The sequence below is a fragment of the Echinops telfairi genome, unplaced genomic scaffold (assembly GCF_000313985.2).
Source record: "Echinops telfairi isolate 266 unplaced genomic scaffold, ASM31398v2 ScPeMD7_7469;HRSCAF=8507_1, whole genome shotgun sequence".
In the NCBI taxonomy this organism is placed as follows: domain Eukaryota; kingdom Metazoa; phylum Chordata; class Mammalia; order Afrosoricida; family Tenrecidae; genus Echinops; species Echinops telfairi.
The window spans coordinates 80,046,321-80,064,807 of NW_022111373.1; the positions used below are offsets into that span (position 1 = coordinate 80,046,321).

The window sequence follows — 18,487 nt, forward strand, 5'->3', positions numbered from 1 at the left end:
GTTCAAGTAGAAAGAAAATGTTTTGAGCATGATGATGGCAACAAATGTACAAATGTACTTGACACAATGGATGGATGGATGGATTGTGATCAGAGTTGTATGAGCCCCCAATAAAATGATTTTTTAATTAAAATTTTGTAAAAGATTTGTAAGATCCCCCCAGCAAAATGATTATTAGAAAAAATCACTGTCACCCAACCTGTACTGACCCATTGGTACCTGATAAGGCAGAGAAGAACTGCCGTGTGTGTGTGTGTGTGTGTGTGTGTGTGTGTGTGTGTGTGTGTGTCTGGGGCTGGAAGGATGAGAAGCACCCCCTTTCTCACACAGAGCGGCTGGTTGGCTCAAACCACGGACCTTGTGGTTAACAGGCCCACACGTAACCCACTACACAATCATAGGTCCTTAATAAAAATGCATTTCCAATGAAACACTGGAAAACGTCAAAGAGTCAGCATGATGTCCTTTTCATGTGAGGGTGAATATTCTTCATGAATTTGGGGTTGGAAAGAAATCAGTGTCATGAAGTAGCGATAAGTACATCTGGCCCTGATGTGCTGACTCACTGTGGCTCTTCTGTGAGCATTTACTGGAATGAACCTTCGATTCGAATGGGAACTACAAAATACCAGTAATTTTTATCTGGGGAATATAGTTTGATGCTGTAGGTGAATTCCCAATTAAAGGGCATTGTTAGAAGTTCTTTTCTGTTTGTGTGTTTTTTTCCGCGCTCAATGTGGTTTCATCTTGGTTAGCCCTTGTGTTTCTAAGTGGTCCTTTGAGTTGAAGGAGAATTTGGGGCAGGGATTGGGTTTTTTAAATCCATTCCTTCCTCATTTCTTTATAAGCAGCCTCTATTCAAATACCGGCTGAAGAACACACTCTCGTTGCAGATCAGTCCAGCCTTGCCTCCTCCGCACTATGATTGTTCTGAGTTGCCGTTTGGTCTTTCAAGTTCTATGTGGGAGCTTTACGAGCTGGCACCCTTCTGCTCTTCTCCCTTTTTACCCCAGTTCCCGGAGCATCTCCTGTGTGCAGGGCCCCGTGCTGGGCACTGCAGAGGCAGCCATGAGGGAAACAGAGCACGTCCTCGCTTTCACTAGCAGTAATTCTAAGAGCTCCTTTGTCGGCGCGGAGTCCAGGGCTCACAGGTAGCTCCTTCTGACTCAGGAAGGACAGTCTGATTGGAGAACAGGGGCTAGTCTTTAGCTTCCCAGGAAGACACTTTTCATCAAGTCGACTCCAACCTGTCTTGACCCAGGTGCTCCATGGGGTTTTGACAGCTGATGTTTCAAAAGTAGATTGCTGAACTTTTCATCCAAAGCCTCTCTGGAAGGAGTCAGAGCTCTAGCCTTTCGGCTAGCAGGTGAGCTCATTAGCCATCTGCACTCCCCAACTTCCCGCACGCAGAAACTCCAAAACCATTGCCCTCACGGTGATGGCTACTCATAGTGACTTCATAGGACAGAGTAGAACTGTCCCTGTGGGTTTCTGAGGCTGTGAATCGTTATGGTAACAGAAAGCCTCGGGTTTTCTCCCACAGAGTAGCTAGGGGATTTGAACAGCTGACCTTATGGCTAGCAGCTCAATGTGGAGCCCACTATCCTGAGCCAGATTTGTATAAACTAGTGAAAATGGCTCACAAGACCTTCCTTTGGAGGGACTCCACACGCATCAAAACATCCTGTTATTAACATGGGTTTGTTGATACCTCAATGTCAATAAATAAAGTCATAGAGCAGGAATGGAAATATTCTTAAGGTGGTAGGTTTAGCTCCACACAGAAGGAATAAGCTCATCTATTGATCCCTTCGAATGTGACCCTTTCACATCCACAGCTATGACAAGACCAAGCCAGGGTAAGTGACTCCACATTGGGACTTGGAAAATCAGATGCCAGTCATTTGTGATACCAGGAGCTTCAGCTTGAAATGTCATCTGGCTTCATTCCACTGAACCCTTCTCTCTCGTCCATTGTTCTTACTCACCAAAGATACCCCACTGGCTAGTGCTTAATTCACGTGTTCATCCACATCCTCTATTTTAAACTGCTATGCAATATCCAAGGGTCCCAGTGGCATAGTAGGTTAAGTGCTGAACTGCTAACTACAAGATAGAAGGTTTGAACCCACCAGTTGCTCCTCAGGAGAAGCATGAAGTAGTCTGCTCCCATTAAAATTTATAGCCTCAGAAAACCTAGGGGGTTACTATGAGTTAGAACTGAGTCAATTGGCAGGGGTTTTTGGTATGCAATTTCCCAATCTCTATTCCATGCATGAGAAAATTAAATTTCAAAATGAAGATGCTCAACCTTCCACACCACGACTGCTACCATGAATTCAGAATTTACACCCAACCTCAGACGTCAAACCAAGGATCTCCCCACATCCCAAAGTTGTCTGCTTAAACAATTTCAGTTCTTTCTTTTTGCATATTTCTTTTCAACCCAAATTGTTGGGGAATTATCTCAAAACTTGTCGCTCTCCAAGTAAATGCCTCGGGTTGGCCTGCAACCAGGTCCCTGGGACTCCGAGCTCTGCATCTCACCTGAAGTCGGGCCTAAGCCTCTCCCACATCCAAACCCTGTAGCTGTCATGGATGCCCGTGGAGCTATTTCTAGAAGTAAGGGGAAGGGAACATGTGGATGGTGCATACTGAGGTTTTCTAAGTCTATAAATATTTTTGCTGAGGCCACCCAGAATTTTAACTCAACTGATTTTAAGATAAATTGCTTCCTGAGGAAAAACATCTTTTCCTCACTCTTCCCTCTAACACTCTGCATTCCCACCACACACACACACACACACACACACACACACACACACACTTTTAGATATATTTGAGAATGCTTTGCAAAGTCTGTGGAAAAAAGGAATTAAAACATAGTTAAATTGTCCCAAGGACTTTTTGAAGCTCCATTTTGTGTGCATTCATATGAGTGGGCTTCAAAAACTTCCTGGAAAATATTCATTATCCATTAATCCCATCTTTTCATGGACTTTTTGGAGCACGCGCGCGCGTGTATGTGTGTGTGTGTGTGTGTGTGTGTGTGTGTGTGTGTGTGTGTTGTTTTTATCTGCTACTAGAGGCCTGATGGCACAGTGGGTAAAGGGCTAGTCTTCTAACTGAGAGGTTGGTGGTTCTAACCCACTCGCTCCTCTGAGGGAGAAAGATGAAGCATTCTGCTACGGTAAAGATTTACAGCCTCAGAAATCCTATGGAGTTCCAGTCTGTCCTACAGTGCTCTAAATCGAACTAGCCACCAGCGGGCTTGGTTCAGCCTTCTCCTTATCGCAGTGTGCTCAATGACAGGAATGCTGATAACTAACAGCATCCATGGCTGATTTCTCTCGAGAAGAAGAAGAGCACGTCGATCTAATTCTCGCAGGTCTCTGTAAAAACCCACCCGCTGCCATCTAGTTGATCCCCACTCATATTGACCTATGGGACAGACTAGAACAGCGCCTTTGGGTTTCCAAGACTATCAATCTTTATGGAAGGAGACAGCCCCGTCTTTCTCTTTAAAATCTGTATGCAGAAAGAGACTGGGTGTCAACGGTCTGGGGAACTGTCCATGGGTGGATTCAAGTGCATTTTTAAACCCCCCCCAGAGGAAGATGGGGCTTTTGACTCCATAAAGAGTCTTAGAATTGTCCCCCAGGGATAACTATCGTCTGTCCTCTAGGGTCCGGAGGAGCTGGCATCGACTCGATGGCATGAGTTTGGTGCTTGGCTTGGGCTACCTTGGAGCAACTAGACTACTCCTTCAGGGCTGGGAGAAGCATGACAGGAGCAGGGGAAGTTTAATTTATGACCTTAAAATGGTGGGGAAATGAAAATGTGCACTTGTACACTCAGTAGCTTGGTCACTTGGGAGACACAATCAGCTGTTTATATATATTTTTCATAAAAAACATGATCTCTATCCATCAATGTTTCCTCACTTTACTAGGTCAACGGCGATGAAATCCAAATGCAAACACTGACAGTGCATGTGCTTTCTACATGTACCTTATCCATTAGGAGTACCACCCCTACTGTATTAAAAGGAATCAATGATAAGAGTATGTCACAATTTTCAAATGTTAAACACAGGCAGTAACAATGTGTGCAATCCAAAATACCTTCCCTTTCAAAATCAGTGGTAACATTCCTCTCCAAGTATGTGATTTAGATTCCAAGCCTCATCAGCCATACTTTCAAGTATCTTCTGAACAATAAAGCACACAAGAGACTCGGGAAATTCTGGCCCATGCTCTAACAAGTGTCTTTTTTACACTACTTCTCAAATCAAGGCCCCTACTGGGAACTAAGAGTCATTTTAATTAGACCAAACCAAGCAGAGAACCAGTTTGCTGGGGATTTGCCACAGTCACTTGTAACTCAGAGCGCTTTTCTTAAGTCCACATGGACCTTTTGGGAGTAAGAATGTCTCTCCAAAGGGGTGATAAAGCTAAGGGTGGCCAAAATGAAAGTCCAGAGAAAAGCTCTGTCACATTCATTCTCTATTTCAATAGGACACATTTAGCCTATTGTCCGAAAGCCAATTATTTTTCATGGGTGCAATATAGTGTGGACCAGGGTCACACCCTCCATAACAATGTGTGTATCTAGGGATCAGGGCCGACGCCAGGACTATGAAACCCCAGGAGCCCCTGCTGTGCCCATTCCTGTGCTGGTTCTTTCTATCTGGGAGCAGCAGCCCTGCGTGGCTCATTCTCATTTCCACGTCATGCTCCTCAAGGTTTCCTAACATGCTGCTTGGCACGTTGCTCTCCCATCACGCTGACCACTTCCTGCCCATGTCTGTGTCTTCGGACAGCAGTTAGAAGACCTTGCATACCAGCAAGGAGGAATTTAAGCAGGAAGCAAGAAGAAACAGGTCACAGGGCTCTGCTATTAGTTCTGAAGCCTAAAATCGATGGCAAGCAAGCCAAGTTTATCTTCCCACTCACACACGCACGCACGCATACATACACACACTCACACACACATACAGACACACTCACACACACAGATACACACACAGCCAACAACAACCAAACCACACTAGCTGCCATTGACAATATGCTGACTCATTGTGATCCTATAGGACACCGTAGAATTGCCTCTGAGTTTCCGAGACTGTAACTCACGTAAGCACAGAGCAAATATTAACTGACATGGTTTCTGAGTTTACCAACAATTTCACATAACAGCTTTAAATAATGCCCAAAGAGTCACATAATAAAACCAGTTGCTGGCAAGTCGATTCCAACTCACAGTGACCTCATGTGTAACAGAGTCGAATTAGGTTCCACGGGGTTTACAATGGCCTTTCCCCTCCCCTAAAGTCTACCGTTAGGCCTTTCTTTCAAGATGCTTATAAGTAGACTTGAACCTCCAGCCTTTGGGTTAGCAGCCAACCAGGCACTCCATTCAGAGGACACATATTTTCTCCTCAATTTCATTGTTTGTGTTTGAACTTGTCAATCAAAGGCAAAAAGATGTCATTTGTTTCCATTGTGCTGCAGCTTGCAAACCTCTGAAAAGGGCATCCAATTTGGGAATATCTAGGTACTTTTGAAAACTGTACTACTTGACCAAGGGCTCTAACAAATCCCTGGAATGTGTTGGCTCTCTCACTCGTTTGTGAACTACTCATTTGTGAACTGCTCAGTATAGCCATTCCTCGTGGCCAGAAGCCCGAGGCCCTAACTCTCTCCCAGCCTGGTCTTTCTCGGTCCTACCTGGACATTATACCAGGCCAGGAGGTTCCCTGGGAGCTTCTCATGCCAGCAGGGAACCAAGTCCGCTCAGAGAGAGCTTTAGAAACGGACTCTCACAGAAAAGTAATGGCAGCTCATTGGTTCATTCCACCAGTGTGTGCATAAGAAAGATCAGAAGGTCAAGGAGACATAAGAAAGGCAACATGGCCCCTGGGTTAGACGCCACCCAGCCCCACACTGTCTGCCTGAGGCGGTCATGAGGGCACAGCAGCTGAACAGAGGAAAGGCCAGGACTACCAGAGTCACCCAAAGGTGATTCTTAACACCTGCCCAAGGGGAGAGACCCACAGACTGTTTTAGAAACTCGCAACCTGGGCGCTTGTCTCCTGACCCTGTTTCTGGTTAAGGATGAGAAGGTCTGAGCATAAATACCAAGGTGGCTTTAGCACGTTGGTTTGACTATTCCGCTTTTCTCCGTCATGTGGCTCTCTTCCACTCAGCGCTTCTCAGCAAGCCCCTCCCAAAGGGTGGAGGCTCAGAAAACCGTAGGGTTGAGACACGCACGACAACTCTAGCTGCGAAGGCCCCAAGTAAGAAAATGGTCCTGGAAATTGGTTCCCAGGCAAAAGAAAAGAGCACCAAAGTTGTGCTTCTCTCACCGTGAACAGGAGCCCTGGGGGCGCTGGGAGTTAGGTTGTGAGTGAATCACAGGATGAGCAGTTAGAATTCTACCAGGAGAAAGATGAGGCTTTCTGCCCCTGCAAAGAGTGACAGCCTGGGAAACCCAGAGGGGACAGGTCTACCCCGGGCTTTAGAGCGGCTGTGGATCAGAATCAAGTTGACAGGAGTGAGATTCCACCGTTGACGTTCGTAAGGGCCATTGAGTTCATGTCAACTCGCACCAAACCCCACTGGACAGAGTAGAACGGTCTGGCCGCCGAGTTTGCTTGGTGGAGTAGATCCGAGATTGCTTGGTGGAGTAGATCACCGAGTCTCCCTCCCTCGGAGCCACTGGGTGGGTTTGCACTGCCCATCTTTGATCAGCCACCAAGTGCTGAACCACCATTGCGACACCTCCTCTGGATCCTTGAATCACCGTTGGGAGATGGAACGTACACCTCAGAGAGCTATGTCACAGCAAAATGTGCCCCTAGGAGTGGCTTCGTGACTGCAGCAGGTCCCCTCACCTCCCTGGAATTTGGCACCTCGTCTCAAATAAGGACCGTGCCCAGTCTCAGTCAAGCGCAGTACCCATCTCCCACTGCCCTGCGGGAGTGTGTGGAGCTGACCCTGATCAGCCCAGGGTCCCTGGAGGCCCATGCCTTGCACACCAGTGACTGAGTCCACAAGTGGGGGGAGTAAGGAGAAACGTCGAACCGCCCCGGGGTCCAGGAAGGTTCAGTGTTAAACGCCGCCGGTGTGGCTTCAACAATTTGTTTTTAGGCTATCTAGCCCGGGCCCATCTGCAAAGGGGCTGAGTTGTTTGTTTTGCTTTCTAAACAGTGTTTCTCTCCCTTAAAGGAACTTGCCAAGGATGCAGAAGGAAATGAAGATGAGCAAAGAAGAGGATGTGCACTTCACTCTGGGTGTGAAGAGGGCTCCCTCTTTCCCCCATTGCCTGCCGCCGCCGGTGGGGTCCCGGGAAAAGCCCCCCCTGAGGCACCCCTTCCCAGAGGCTCTCCGTGGCCATTTCCCCCAGTTTCGATATGAACCCTCTCCGGAAGACCTAGACGGGTTCCCCGGGGACTTCGAAGGAGGAGGGTCTCGCAAACGGAAGAGCGTGCCCACCAAGATGCCCTCCAGCCACCCCGAGGAAGAAGCGCCCCTGGCTGTCCCCTCGGAGGAGAACGAAAACCCCGGCTCGGCGAACCTCCCTTCACAGTTCCCGCAGCCCCCGCGCCCCAAGTACGACTCCCGTATGATCGATCTGTGCCACGTGGGCCTCCAGTTCTGCCGCCCCCTGGAGCCCCTGGGGGGCAAGCCCATCAAGCAGGAGCCCGTGAAGCCCAGCGCCGTGTGGGCCCAGCCGAGCCCCGCGCCCTTCCTGCCCGCGCCCTACCCCTACTACCCCAAGGTGCACCCCGGCCTCCTGTTCCCCTACTTCCTGCCCGCCTCCTCCCCCTTCCCCTTCAGCCGGCACCCCTTCCTGCCCAAGCAGCCCCCTGAGCCGGTGCTGCCTCGCAAAGTGGAGCCCCGGGAGAGCGAGGAGGCCAAGCAGAAGGTGGAGCGGGTGGACGTGAACGTGCAGATCGACGACAGCTACTACGTGGACGTGGGCGGCGCGCAGAAGCGCTGGCAGTGCCCCACCTGCGAGAAGTCCTACACCTCCAAGTACAACCTGGTGACCCACATCCTGGGCCACAGCGGGATCAAGCCGCACGCGTGCACCCGCTGCGGGAAGCTCTTCAAGCAACTCAGCCACCTGCACACGCACATGCTGACGCACCAGGGCACGCGGCCCCACAAGTGCCAGGTGTGCCACAAGGCCTTCACGCAGACCAGCCACCTGAAGCGCCACATGATGCAGCACAGCGAGGTGAAGCCGCACAACTGCCGCGTGTGCAGCCGCGGCTTCGCCTATCCCAGCGAGCTCAAGGCCCACGAGGCCAAGCACGCCAGCGGGCGCGAGAACATCTGCGTGGAGTGCGGCCTCGACTTCCCCACGCTGGCCCAGCTCAAGAGGCACCTGACCACCCACCGGGGCCCCATCCAGTACAACTGCTCCGAGTGCGACAAGACCTTCCAGTACCCGAGCCAGCTGCAGAACCACATGATGAAGCACAGGGACATCCGGCCCTACATCTGCTCCGAGTGCGGCATGGAGTTCGTGCAGCCGCACCACCTCAAGCAGCACTCGCTCACCCACAAGGTGAGCCAACTGCGGGCGCCGGGGCCCTGCTGAGAGGCCCGGGGTCTCCTCTCCCACCACTGGAGGCCCCGAGCACCCGTTTGGTCCCTTGAATGGGAGGAGGCAAGACCTGATTCCAGTCCTTTCCCTAACAAGGAGTGCCAAGGTGGTGTGAATGGCAACACACTTGGCGGGGAGCCGAAAGGTTGGCGCCTCCCAAGGCCTGGGGTTCGACTTCCAGAAACTCAGCCCTTACGGTCCACAACAACACACAGGGACTGCGGAGGCCCACAGGGTCGCCACGAGTGGGAATCTACTTGTTCACAGCGGGTACCCCCCACCCCAGCTCTCTGAAGTCTAAGGTGGGCCCCAGACCAGGTGACCCAGACAAGAAGAAGGCAGACATTTTGGCGTGGAGGGTGCAACGCAGGGATGAAGGAAGCAGAGGGTGGTTGTGCTATTGTTTCCTGCCGCCCCCTCCTCACCCGTCTCCACCAATCCCTGTAATTCTTTTCTGGAAATTTCATTCAGGGAGCCAGCCTAAGGAAAACTCCCCGGCCAGGCAAATGGCATCTGAGGCAAATGGCCTCAGATTCTACCTACCTAAGACCAATTCTCCCCTGAGGTACACCGGTCAGAACTTTCTCTTCTTCTGCTACTGAGGCAGCGGCCACCTGTTGGGTGGTTTTCTCTCTTGGTTGTGAGAGTTGCTTAGTGTCGGGTTGACCTTGAGGGAAGGAGAGCCGGGCCCAAGCCCCACAGGCCCTGAGGTTCCCCGCATTGAGCCTGGTTATACCCCGAGACTTGTGTTGCAGAAGGCACAAGAATGCCCCCTTTCTCTGCTGGTGTTGGTTTTATGTTCCCTTAGCTCAGGTCCTCAAGGAGAAATATAAGGCTAAGACCCTACATTTGGCTTAGTTTGGAACCAAATCCCTGGTGTCTGGCCAAAGCAAGTCCCTTGAGATGTCTCTGAAATGCTTTCCCCAGCTTCCCAAATGGGAGTTTCGCCCTACTCCCCTCTACCCTCACTCCCTGGACAGCCAGTAACTCCCTCGGCCGTAGAGACTTCTAGCAAGCCAGAGTTTCTAAAACATTCTTTAATTCTGAAAGGTCAGTGGAGGACACTGCCCAGCCACGATACCTTTTCTGCTCTGCGAGAATGGGTTTCATTTGTTAGGTTAGAACAAAGCACGGGGCACTTTCTGGCTCTGTGGCAGAGTCAAAACATGGGCTGCCCTGTGGGCCCTACACAAACAGCTCCTGCCCTGGATTTTCAGAAGGCACCTGGAGGTGCCATCCAGGGAGCAGTCGTCCTACCAAGTCCTGGAACTGCCAATGGATGGCCGAGTCACAAAGTCAGCCAGCAGCGGAAGCCAGGGAGTCCTGCATGTGGAGAAAAGGGATCCCCCATCACTTTTTAAAATAATGAAGAGAGGTCTAAAAACATATACATAGCCGAAAATGAAATAAAAATGGGAAGAGCCGCCTGGTGCCTGAAATAAGCTCTGTTTTCATTCGGAGATGTTGTTTGGTGCTTTGTTAATGACAGATGCATTCGTGAGAGGCTGTGTTGACTGAACAGTCCCTGGTGGCTCAGGTGCTGCAGCACTGGACTGCTCACGGAGAGGTTATCGGCAACCAACGGATGGAGAATATTAGAGTTGGACAGAATCTCCAGGTTCTGTCACTTCATCTTGAGGCGAGGAAGGTGACCCCGCCCAAGGCCACGTGACCTGTCTAAGGCTAGGATGCAGCTAGTTAGTGGCTGGGCAGAGAGCTGAATCCGCCATCGAATGCAGTGGCTTTGCCAACACCGATGCGTGGTGCTTTCCGCCCATGCCCCAGCGTAAGGCAGAGGAGAAGCAGCAGGAGGGAGGGGCCGAATTGCTTGGAGTTCCCAGCGTCCTTGCGTCACTGTGGACACCGGACTATCTGGGCTTTGTAAGTGGGGGTTAGTAGTTGCCCTTACCTGATGTTGTTGTTGTTGTTAAGTGCCATCGAGTTGGTTCCGACCCATAGGCACCCCAAGTACAACAGCAGGAAACACCATCCGGGCCTGAGCCCTCCTCACCCTTGTGGCTCTGTTTGAGCCCATCGTCGCAGCCAGGGTGTCAATCCATCTCCCCAGGGGTCTTCCTCTTTTTCATGAATTGTGCAAGATCCTTCATTTCCATGCCATGGCTCTCTAAGTTTTCCTTCCTCAAAATCTCTCCTGCACGGATCTCTTGCAAAGGTCTTGTCAGGGACTCGATGGTCAGTCACAGATGCTCAGCTCCCGCCACCACGGCAAGTATTGAGCTGCCATGCCCAAACCCTTCTCCACACACAGTGCTCCAGCTCAGAAAGCTGTGGCCTGTCAACTGTCTCTGTAAGACAGAAGCCAGCTTGGGGGGGGGGGGGTCCCTAGCCATGTCCCACAGAGGTCACTGTGCAGGGGCCTATTGGGGCCCAGGAGGCCAACTTGACAGTCTGCTCTAATTTATCCAAGTGCAGCTCTGAGTTGGTTCTCCGGGACTTTCAAGAACATTAATGAGAACCTGATTGAAGGTTGGTTTTCATCTGGGAAATGATAGCATCCGTGTTAGAAAGCTTTATTTTTTCCATTCTCATGAAAGCTGGGTTGTAGACTCATTCTATAGATCCTTCTACTGTGTTCTCGCCTAAATCCTATTAATCATGGAGAACTCTTACTGGAGCGTTGGCCCTAGCAGCAGAAGGAACAACAAAAACAATAGCTTTTTCTTCTACTCGAATGGTAAGGCTGGTTTTCAAAAGATTAAAAAAAGAAGAAAAAAATCATGTAATCTGTTCTTGTCAAAAAGGTCGCACTTAAACAAGCCATTCTGTTTGGAACTCACCATCCATCACCAACTTCTCTGTGGATTCAGTTGGCAGAGAATGAAACGAGGACCATAATCCCCACAAAAGCGTGGTACCTGCTAACCACCTTCTCCGGAATCTTGCCTTCCTGCAGGGCGTGAAGGAGCACAAGTGTGGCATTTGTGGGAGGGAGTTCACCCTGCTGGCCAACATGAAGAGACACGTGCTGATTCACACCAACATCCGCGCCTACCAGTGTCACCTCTGCTACAAGAGCTTCGTGCAGAAACAGACCCTGAAGGCTCACATGATCGTCCACTCTGACGTGAAGCCGTTTAAGTGCAAGGTGAGTACAGCAGAAGAGGGGGACTCATAGGGTTGTGTGACTGGTGGAAAGGAAAGAGCCCCAGAGGACCTTCTACTCTATTCATGAGTGGGCCACTAAGGCCCAGGGTGGCTACTTGGCCGCCTCAGGCACCATCCCTTGCTCTGAGTATCGTTTCATCCCAGTGATGCTCCACCTAGGTGGCACTGTGAGGTAAGCATTGGATGGCTAACTGAAAGTCAGTGGTTCAAAGAGGAGGTTAACCACTCCCATGAAGATGTACAGCCCGCAGAGCCTTAGGGTCCCCATCTGTCGGAGCGGGCGTGATGGCAATGGGCTTGTTGCTGTTGTGGTTTTTGGTGTGCTCACGCCAGCCCTCACTGGTCTCTGAAAAGTCTGCTGTCTGCCTCCCTGGGGAATCAGTGCTCCAGAGCAGGTATGTTAGGGCAAGAGGGAGGGTGGGCTGCATGTGGGGAGAGGTAGCCAGTAGGAGAAAGTGTGAGGGGTCGAAGGTCCATTTGGACAATGAGGTGTCCACTGGAAGAAGGGGAGGTGGCGAGAAAGCTCCTGCTTTAGATGGTGAGATCAGGGCTCGCCCTCTCCCCTATATAAGGCAGTGAGTAGGTCAATCACGGAGCTAGAGAAGTGTCCCACAGTCTCTGCACCTTTCTCCCTCCTCTCCTCCTTCCCTGCTGGTACCACGCTGCTTGATATAAATTGAAGGAAGCCCTTCTAGAGAGGATGGAGGAGATTTTGAGGCTAGCCCCTCACAAAGCTCAGAAAGGCTTGGTTAGACTTAGGACTAACCAGGCGCCAGTTATTTAAATTATATGCAGCACAGGGAGGGTCAAATATGGTGTTGGGTCATCCGGTCTCCTCGTCTAACTTCACAAGGGAGGAGAAGAATCCTGCTCAGCCTCAACTGCCCAAGACCGATGGCTGTGAGGTGGGAGTAAGACAGACCTTTACCTTCCAAACTTTTTTGCCAGTGCTGATGCCAGGATCGCTCCCATTGTGATCGCCACCTCTCTGCTGGGTTTAGTACTGGCCACACAGAACTCACAGGCCACGCTCACAGCTATGAGGTTTGTTAGGGAAATACCAGGTTACAATTCAATGCCAGGAATGACTCAGGACACAGGTCTTCGATCAGAACTGCTTCTCAGAGCCGTGTCTCCCGACAGGCTTCTCTCTCTCCTTGCCCTCGAGCAACTTGATCCTTTGACTCCATAATTTGGGCTCTTCCCTGTTCAAGCAAGAGTGACTTCATCCTTATTTCTGATGATAAGTGCTCAGAGGTACCACTTCTGTCAATACATCTTGGCCCAAATGTAGTCAGCTCTCTTTCTCCATGGGTCAGCACACCCGCTGTAGCCACCTTGCCCCTTGGGCTCCAGTTCCCTTCCTTCTTGTGTCAGTTTCTTGGTTCTGCTGCCTCTGCCTTTGCCATCTCTCACCATCTCTGGTGTTATAACTAACTCTCTCTTTCTTTGAGTCTAAGAGGTTCTCAGCACTGGGACCCTGGGTCCAGAGGAGCAGACCATTCGGAGCGCTTCTTTTGGTGGTAGTGAAGTCTCCACTTTCCACCCCTCAGGTGGCTCATCTTAAGCTGAAGGAGATGGCAAAACTGACCCTTGCTAAGGTTCCACGCATCTTATTTGCATGGTCCCACCCTCACAAGGGTTCTGTGTATCTTATTTGTATCATTAGCACTCTGTCTAATCACCTTGTTGGGCCATAAGCATCTTATTCGCATCATCCCATCTAATCATTGGGGGAGGGGAGGCACACACGGGAGGTGGAGGATTACAAATGCCAGGCAATAGGGGCCATCTAAAAGTGACCCATCACACCACAGAGATTGAGCTTCTTCGTGAACATATTGCGTTAGATTAAGTGGCATGGAGTTCTTATTGCATCACCCGAAGTGATGTAGGAGCTGGAGGTCTCTAGGGCCCTTTGCACTGACTGATGTGTTTCTCAGAAACGTCACGTTTCCCAAGCCTGTGGCTCCCTGCTCCCCTGTCCCTTTTCCACTTCTAAATTTAGAGCGAATCCCGTTCAGGATGGGCCGGTTTAATTCAAGCAATGTACAGACAACGTGTGCGCTGGCCACCACGAGAGGGCTGAAGGGAAAGAAGAGGGGAAGGATCCGATTCAGCCAGGATTTGAACCTTCTGCTCGAAAAGGAAGTTTTTCTTTTTTTTGTGACTCTGTCTGATGGGGTCCAGGTGATGTTTCTCTGTGGATCCCTAGTTCCAGAGTGGGGTTCACTGGTTTTGGAGGGCTGTTCCTCCTTTAATCCCTCTGCAGCTTGCCCCCCTCACTTAAAGGAACCCCCTAGGAAGCCGCCTTTGTCCTGTGCTGGCCACTGCTGGTATGGGGTGAGAGGGGTCAGGAACCAGAGCTTCCCTGGACCCGTGTGGGCTTTCTCCGGAGATAGGGGAGGGAGGTTTCTCTCTCCAGCCCTTTTCCTGCCTCCCCCTTGTGTTTCCCCTCCTTTCCTTCAAGTTCCCACTAGTCTGAAAGTCAAATTTATGTCCACCTGGAGTCAGCCAGGGCGAGGGGCCGGGGGAAGGGGGTGGGCGGAGAGGAAACTGCAGGCAGGATCGCCTGCACGCTTTTCAGGGCCTCTTGCTCAACCACTGTGTGGATGGCCCAGGACCGGCGGCGTTTTGCTCACAGGGTCGCCGCCGTGAGTTGGAACCGAGTGGATGGCACCTGGCAACAATACAGAATGAAAACGCGAGGCGCTGGGCCCAAACCTTGTTAAGCACTTCAAGAGGGCAACAGGGGACCGTGAAGCCAAGCACAGAGCCTTCTGAGAGTGGGTCTCTGGGTGACGGCATAGGCCACGCTCCCAGGAAGCCTGGGTGCCTGAGCCAGAGAACTCCTCAGACTGCCTCTTCCCTCTCCCTCTTGGCATTTCTTTGCTCTGCTTCTGACTGGCTCCATAGTGCCCCTGGGGCCCTGGCCTTTAGCAGAGCCTCTATCCTGTCAGGGGTTCCCTGCCTCCCCCAGTGGGGTTGCAAACAGGCTCTCTTTGCCTCTCTTCACTTCTGGACTTGAGCTTGCTCTTGAGCTTCGAGCATCGAACTGTGGAACTGTGTTGTTGTTATCTTATCAACCGGCGGTCGAGTAGATGAGGTCGCCAAAATATGGGGGAGCGCTTGGCACAGTTTGGTGGCCGTGGCCATCGCCTCCTCTCTGGCTCACAGTGACTTCACGTGTAACACAAGGGAAGGGGTCCCGTCGGAGACCCTCTCCAGGAACATCAGTCTGTGGGAGTCCGTTGCCATGGCGGCGGCTGTGTCTGTTTATCTCACTGACAGTTCCTTTGCTTTCACGAACCCTGTGGTTTGTCAAACAGGGCACGGGTTATACCACCAAACTCAAACCCAGCGCACTGTCATCTTGTCTGTCCCAGCTCAAAGAGGCCCTACAGGACAGGGTAGAACTGGCTCTGTGGGTTTCTGAGACTTTAGTTTTTTATGGGCATAGGAAGCCTTATCTTTTTCCTAGTGGTTTTGAACTGCTGACCTTGTAAGTAACAGCCCAACATGTAATCACTATGCCAACAGGGCTCCTCGGCACAGTTTCCAGCCCCGCCCCCTCCATCACTGTCTGTCAGTGTGGGGCCATGTGGGGGCTTGGCTGTGGCAGGTCACTGGCATTTCAAACACCAGCAGGGGTACCCACAGTGAACAGCTTTCCGTTTCAGCAGAGGGTGGGGACGAAGAGGCGGTCCCCTCCAGCACGTCAGGGGAATTGCCAGGGACACCATCAGCGACAGCATGGAAACATTGTCAGATACTGAAGACCTCATGAGCAGCAGCAGGGCACGGGCAGAGAGAGTGTCAGAAATGTTGAGGGGCTGCAAAACAGTCGAAGACCTTTGACAAGAGGGATCGGCACAGTGGTTGCAGCAATGGGCGCGACTGGAACAAGGGCTGTCAGGATGGCACAGGACCGGGTGGTATGTCGTTCTGTTGTACAGAGGGTCTCTCGGAGTCCAAACCGACTCAGAGACACCTAACAACAACAAAACCCTTAGTGGGCCAATCCAATCCTCTTCCACCTTCACCTTACCCATTCGGGGTCAACGGTAGTGGTAGAACCAGGCAGAAAGCGTCCCTGAAATGCAGGGATACATTGGGCAGAGCCAAGACCCAACAGTGAATGGAAAACTGCACACCATGCAATGCAATCCAGACAGAGCGATGCAGTGAGCACTCTGGCTTCATGTTTCAGGTCGCCCTTATTAAAGCGGCTCCTCCACCCCAATGACGGATCCATGAGTGTCTGCTTGTAGTTCAGAAGCTCAGCTTTAATCTGCTTTCGTTTTGTTGAAGACTGATTAGGCCCTGGCCGTTTGAATCCATGGCACCAGATCCTGTACAGGCGTAGGCTGGACCCTGGCAGGCTAGCTTTGAAACAATGCACACTTTCCACTTGAGAATGGGGTCTGGGTCTGGCCCTGGGATTGTGCGAGTCATCTGCATGAGTTACGTCCTCATGGCAGGTAGGGCCTCTCAGGAGACTGAAGGCCAGGAGCTGCCTGGAGAGGATTATCTATTGTGAGAGCAAAGATAGCTGGATCTAAGGAGATTTTTGTCACTCTAAGACACTGCTCCATTCTGACACATATCTGAAACCAGGACTGATGTCAATCACCTTGATCCAAAGCCTACCATATCCCTCCAGAGTGTCACCTGCTTGGGGTCCATAGACTCTCAAGTATGTCTGGGTCTAGAACTTAAGTCATGGAGTTCTTCATGTTCACAGGGAGCTCCAGATCCCGCTGGGTGGGCCGCCTAGAGACAGTCCTGTGGATGTTGCAGCCCGTCCGTACTGGGCTGGATCCTTGGGTAGAGACTGTGGGGAGTCGGAGAATAAAGAGAGGGAGGGAGAACTGTTTGCTTATTGGTATGGGATTCATAGAGTCCCTGGGTGGTTTGAATCACTGACACAATCTGCCCCAAACCCAAAGGATGGAGCATCCAGCCCACCTAGAGGCACACCATTCCATTTTGATTATGTAATTCATAGCCACGGGGACAAATGGCTGGCTGCCTGGCTGTACGGAGATGGTGAAGCCAAGCCCAGACTACGATCCCCAGTTTGACTGTGCTCACAGGGCAGCCATCTGCACTGGAGATGGCAGACAGGGCTACAATGAAAGAGCTAGGCCTTGTTCAAAGCCACACCCAGAGTTATAACTCTTCAGTTCTTCCAGAGAGAGACCCCAATTCTTTTGAACAAACACCCCTCCTGCTGCTGCCATCTTGGAAACAGCTTCCCAGAGCAAGCAGAAAAAGTTCACTCACTGTGGGATTAGGCATTAACAATAAGATGGAAAATTAGAGGAGAGGAAAGGTTTCGATTCTGTGTTTCTTTTTTAACTAACGTTAAAAAAAAACCCATGGCTGCCCCTCTGGGCTCTTTTGCTATTGGCTCCATATCTGCACTCCCTGTGCTGGAGCCAGCTGGAAGCTGCCCAGAGGCTGGGTGCCTGTCAACTTAAGTCGCATTTCAGAAATAGGCTTCCCAGATTCGGCGTAAGCACGCAGGGGCTGATTGGGATACTATCCTGGTAGCAGCCGCCCTCTAGCATAGCTAAGAACCAGCTGCCGTCTTTGGGAAACCTGTCCAGGAAACGCAGCCATCCAGAATTTCCGGGACAAATTCTCCTTTGAGATGGGTGAAGCCCGGACCTGCCTATGCGATGAATCACCGGGTCATCTGCAGCCTTGTGCGAGACGGACACCGAGGCCTGAAGGTCCCGGGGCCCAGCTGTTAGTGTTAGAAGGATCTCCCTGAACGAGGTCCCCGCTTGGCCTCTCCCAGCCTGGCTCTACTTCTCCCCTGTCTCTTCGATGCTCCACGAGGGGAGAAAGTAGGTGGGTGGGGGGAAGTTTTGAGGTCCGGTGCTAGGGGTCAGGGCTCTCAGGCTGGCATGGAGGGAGTTAAGGCAGTGACCAGATAGAAGGGTTTTGGCAGCAAAGCCCTCCTCGGCAGAAGGAAGGATATAGCTGTATGAGTGGCCCGTTAAACAATGCCTCACATGTCCCCTGGGGCCTGCCTGCAAATAGATTTCATCTTGCTTTCTCTTGTACTTTTCAAAGCTTCCTGTTTTCTCACGGTCCTGGAAAGTTTACGGTCTCTCTCTCCCTCCCTCCCTCTCTCTCCCTTTGAGGAAAGGAACACCCTTCTTATTAAAAGAGAGAGAGAGAAGAATGGAAGGGAAGGGCCTTTTCGAAGAGGCCCATTCTGCTGGGCTGCAGGCTGCTGCTCTTTGACCTTTCCTCTGAGAATCGGAAAACACAGGCTTCCTGGTGCATCTCTGCCCCGGAGCACAGAGCAGGCTGCTCAAGTGAGGTGGTGTGCCTCTTGTTGGCACAGTTGTCCTTTGACCCCAGCCAAGAGGTGGCCTGCTGGCCATTACCCCTGTCTGCACAGAGCAGATGCGGGCACTAGGACTCATGGGAAATTGCCTGAGGGTGACTCCTGGCCATGGACTGGGGAGGGAAAGGACATCCAGAAACCCTAACCCAACTCACTGCCCTCGAGTCCATTCTGCTGCCCAGCGGCCTCTGGGACAGAGTGGAACTGCCCCTGTGCGTTTCCCAGGCTGTCCATCTCTCCCGGAGCAGAAAGCCTCCCCTTGCTGCTCACCTGCAGTGAGCAGGGCTCCTTGGGAGAGGACCTAGGGAAAGGAGAATTTGGAGTTCCTCTGGAGATGAAGGAACTGGGAAGCCAGGGCATCAAGCAGCTGTTTGGTGGGGA

General features: G+C 51.4%; 1 protein-coding gene across 1 annotated transcript in view; it reads left to right on the forward strand.

Moving 5' to 3' along the window:
• The window catches only part of ZNF366 (zinc finger protein 366), an 83,386-nt gene that overhangs the window by 49,320 nt on the left and 15,579 nt on the right, over positions 1 to 18,487 (forward strand). Inside the window, exons 2-3 of the mRNA XM_004703546.2 lie at positions 7,230 to 8,577; positions 11,531 to 11,722. Coding sequence (XP_004703603.1) covers positions 7,243 to 8,577; positions 11,531 to 11,722 — 1,527 coding nt within the window. The 5' untranslated portion in view covers positions 7,230 to 7,242. The remainder of the gene's footprint in view (positions 1 to 7,229; positions 8,578 to 11,530; positions 11,723 to 18,487) is intronic.